This window comes from Corylus avellana, chromosome ca8 (genome assembly GCF_901000735.1).
Source record: "Corylus avellana chromosome ca8, CavTom2PMs-1.0".
NCBI classification, from domain to species: domain Eukaryota; kingdom Viridiplantae; phylum Streptophyta; class Magnoliopsida; order Fagales; family Betulaceae; genus Corylus; species Corylus avellana.
In genome coordinates, this window is record NC_081548.1 from 12,272,102 (window position 1) to 12,276,325 (window position 4,224).

The 4,224-nt window shown below is 38.9% G+C and overlaps 1 protein-coding gene across 1 annotated transcript; it reads right to left on the reverse strand.

Moving 5' to 3' along the window:
• Positions 1-2,492: 2,492 nt before the first annotated feature.
• On the reverse strand, positions 2,493-3,750 carry LOC132190895 (uncharacterized). Its single transcript, XM_059605919.1, has 4 exons — positions 3,734-3,750; positions 3,168-3,478; positions 2,704-2,892; positions 2,493-2,591 (listed from the first exon to the last, which is right to left on the reverse strand). Exons 2-4 carry the CDS (start codon positions 3,459-3,461, stop codon positions 2,493-2,495), a joined length of 582 nt encoding a protein of 193 aa, XP_059461902.1. The 5' UTR covers positions 3,462-3,478; positions 3,734-3,750.
• Positions 3,751-4,224: the final 474 nt, after the last annotated feature.

The window sequence follows — 4,224 nt, forward strand, 5'->3', positions numbered from 1 at the left end:
TTATAAACCACCTACTCTATGTGGGCTCCTTCTCAATTTTCCAATATGGGACTGGGATGTTACAGGCTTTATGCTTTTCCTTCCGCTCCATTGTTGCACACCGCATTGCTAATTCTGCCAGGGCTTTGTTTACTACATCTTGTTGGGTAGTGACCAGTTTGCTGGTCAACCAATGCTTGGTCTTTCTTAGGATCCTCTGTTTTCCGAGAACCACCTTCTATGTTAGCATTTTCTCGATTGCTACATTCCAGGTTGCTTTTTTCTCTTCAGTTATCCTCCCTGTAACTACCTTCGCAATTGCAATGACGACTGTCGACCAGATGACTGCGACCATTAGAATGATGGCTGTGATTCCCTTGCTCTTTTGAATGTCCGTTTCGGTTAACCTTGGAAAGAGATTTTGTCGGAAAACTGCGGTGCAGCTCCTCATTCCGTTGAATCAAAAGGGTTACTTGAGCCTCCAAGGCTGCATTATGTTCCCTGTATCCTCCATTTGGGGGAATTGTTGGTGGCGGTTGATTGGCCTGAATTGCTGATTCTTCATGGTGAGCTTGACGTCTGTACCTTGTGTTCACCATCACGGATTTTAATTTTGCAATAACAAGAAGTCGTTTCCACAAATTGCGCCAAACTGTTAAATCAGTTTCCAGGTTGGAGAATTCAAGGGGAAGAAGTTTGTTTCTCCAATACTAGATTGCCTCATCATTGTTGCTTCTTCTTGATCTGCAAGATAAAATGTGGTTAAGAGAACTCGCCGGGGTATCTCCGGTGAATCCTCCTCTGATGACAGTTAAAATAGTTTCCGATTTGGTGAATTCAAGGGGAAGAAGTTTGTTTCTCCAATACTAAATTGCCTCGTCGTTGTTGCTCTTGCTTGATCTGCAAGATAAAGGATGATTAAGAGAGCTCACCGGGATGTTTCCGGCGAATCCTCCTCCGATGACTAAGTCAGTGATCGTTTCGATAGAATGATAGTGTATTCAAGATGAGTTTTACGTGTTCCTTTCTTTGTTGGATCCCTTCTTTATTTTGTAGTGTAGCTAGTAAAGAGAGAATGATTGTCAGGCGGAGGATCCGCGATTGGGTGTAACCGCTGGTGAATGAATGATAATTGGGCAGACGATCCGGGATTGAGTGTAACCGTTTAAAGAGTTAAGGATGCTCAGGCGTAACTGATGGAGAATTGTTGAGGCCCATATGTGACTGACAGAGAACTTAGTGACAGGATCTTCCGTTTGTAGTAGCCGAGTATAATGCTCAAACATCTCTACCTCCACATAATGTTGGCTAACGCTTACTAATTTGTAATCAACAATTCGCCTTTACAAACATTGCATTGCTTTGCTCTGACCGTAAATGAAATCCTGAATATAGACTTCCCGAGGATAATATAGAGATGTGGAGTTATTCTTCGTCATTTGAATAGTTGATCCTCTGGGTTGACCTTGAATAGGTCACTACAAGAATTTAGGTCTTTAGGGGCGACTTCAAGTCCTAAAGTGGACGCTATTGACAACAGTGTCGACTTTTCGACCCTAAAGGTGTCGACGCTAATAGTCCGACCCTAATGATCAAATGCGTGATTATCAGCGTCCATTTAAAGTCGACCCTAATGATCACTTTTAGCGTCCACTTTATCGACCCTAAAAGTCGAAATGTTTTGACCCTAAAGATGATGTAAACGGAAGCCAACCATTAGCGTCCACTAAAAGTGGACGCTGATAGTTAACTATTAGCGTCCACAAAGTGGACCCTAATGGTCCTAAAAAATTAAAAAAAAAAAAAATTAACTATCAGCGTCCAAACCAAAGTGGACGTTGATAGTTAATCATTAGCGTCCACAAAGTGGACCCTAATGGTCCAAAAAAAAAATAAAATTAACTATCAGCGTCCAAACCAAAGTGGACCCTGATAGTTAACTATTAGCGTCCACAAAGTGGACCCTAATGGTCCAAAAAAATTTTAAAAGAAAATAATCTGCGATCGATCGCACAATAGTGTGCGATCGATCGCAGTACCAGTAGGTTTTCGACATTTTGCGATCGATCGCACTTGGAGTGCGATCGATCGCAAAATATAAAAAACCTACTTGAAAACCCTCTGGTACTGCGATCGATAGCACTCCAAGTGCGATCGATCGCAGAACCAGGGAACACTATAAAGGAAGAAAACCAATAACATCTCAAAGATTTCATCCAATTAAAAGGGGTAAAGAAAAGGAGGGTATCTGAAGGCTTAATTATCATATTTTTTACTCTTATTAACTTATGTAGATTTCTATGAACAGACTCGAACATTAAAAGCGGAAGAGATTTGGAAGAAATCAACTTCTCTAAAGTTTCAAACTTTAATGAGCATTTTTCTAGCCCCAGTAGATGGTAACTAAATAAACTTCAAGCATAAGTTACATTTTATGATTCCACAGCAGCTGAACAACTAGAAGTCATGAGCAATAAGAAATATAGCTCCTAACTTTCAAATACACAAACTGATCATTCCAAAAATTGACCCAAAAAGCATACACCCAACCTCCAAGCCTCCAGGGAAGCAAAATGAAAGAAGATCTTTGTATTTAAGAGGCAGCTGCTTTTCTGGAGGGTAAACAAATAAGACTTGAAAATAGAACAACAACAAATCAAATCAAATGTGTAACAAACATCTAAATGCAAATGAACTCAATATTTTCATAAGAATAATACCCACCTGAGGTTCATTGTTGGGTTCTACACGCGATTGATTCTGAGAACTTAGCGCACTTATCAATCTTCCAGAACCTTCAGACTTTCTGGCAATGTATTGCCTATGATGTGTTTGAATATCACAGTTAGGATGAAGCCCTACAATTACCATGCTCTCAAAAAGTTTTGTTGGCTCCTTTAAAGACCTATGATCCTGCACACTTAAATAGGATAGATGTTATTCAAAACACTATAGACAAAACTGTCATTTTATCTGAAAAATGCCACGACAAAAATTGTAATCACCAACTGCGGCCAGTATCAACCATCATATTGCCATAATGAACTAACTGAATGAAACAAGTAGGATGGTATGGCTATATAAAATCAAACTTGGAAAACCTTTCAGCAACAACTTGCTGAATTTCCTCCATTGAGAAAAATTAGTAACATGAACATGGAAGAGTCCACTGAAACACCATAGCATACCAAGTATTGCAACTGAAAGCTTGCCCATTGGCGCTTTTGGCTAGTCAGAACTTCTGGATTGTATGTTGCACTTTTCACTTCAGATGGCTGTGAGAATCCTTTTAGCACTCTAGCAACTTGGCGCTGCAGTTTTTGTATTGGGCTACCACCATTATCATCTTTCGACGAAAATACCACAGATGGCCGTGGTGAACAAGCAGCAGTGGCAGCAGCAGCCGCAGCAGCAACAGCTCTTGCAACATCTTCAAACGAAGCACCCCAACCTGGGCTACCTGTCTCTTCATTATTAGCCATCCTAAAAAATATCCCTCCTGCACACAATAATACAAGTCTGAGATACACAAAGTTATTACAAAATCACTAGCTAAATTATAATACATATTTCGGCAGAAACACAAAGCTTGATACTCAAGACCTCACAATATATTTTTAGTACCCTCAAGTCCTCTATTTTAACCCTAAAATTGTGCTTATAAAGATCTCCAAAAAAACCTTAACATTCTGTCCAAATCAGCATAAATTGTTGCTCGAAATCCAAAAATTCCAACAATCATATTGGGTATTACCTCTCCAAGAAATTAAGAAAACCAATCTTCTAAAATCAGTTTACAACAACCTTTGAAATCTTCCTGCGAGCTCCTGTTTGGCCAAAAATCTAAAGCCTGAGAAGTGAGAAAGGGAAACTTGTTTTATTAGAATCAAATGATCACCACATAGACAATAGGCCTATTCATGTATACAGCAAATTATCTCACTCCATACAAAGACATAAAACAGAGTACTTGTACCAAAAGAAGGAAAAATTCTGTTATCGCTAGAATAGGGTTTCAAAAACACACAAAAAAATGAAATAAGTTATGAACTATTCTAGTATTAAATGGAACTAACTTCCATTTTCTCACTGATTGCAGAGTGTTCTTCTAGTTAAAGAAATGTAAATCATGTTGGCCTTAAACTGATTAATTGCAATGCTTTTGTATTGCTTCATCATGTCATCATAGCACACATTGAGCATATAAATTATCTTGCACTCATTGTTAAACAAGTATTTAACTCA

Excerpts from the sequence above, each read along its gene's own strand:
- LOC132190895 (XM_059605919.1), bottom strand. The coding sequence starts at position 3,461 with ATGGCTAATAATGAAGAGACAGGTAGCCCAGGTTGGGGTGCTTCGTTT. Across the intron at positions 2,893-3,167 it reads GCTTTCAGTTGCAATACTTG|GATCATAGGTCTTTAAAGGA; the intron begins GTATGCTATGGT and ends TTAAGTGTGCAG. Across the intron at positions 2,592-2,703 it reads AACCCAACAATGAACCTCAG|AAAAGCAGCTGCCTCTTAAA; the intron begins GTGGGTATTATT and ends TTTACCCTCCAG.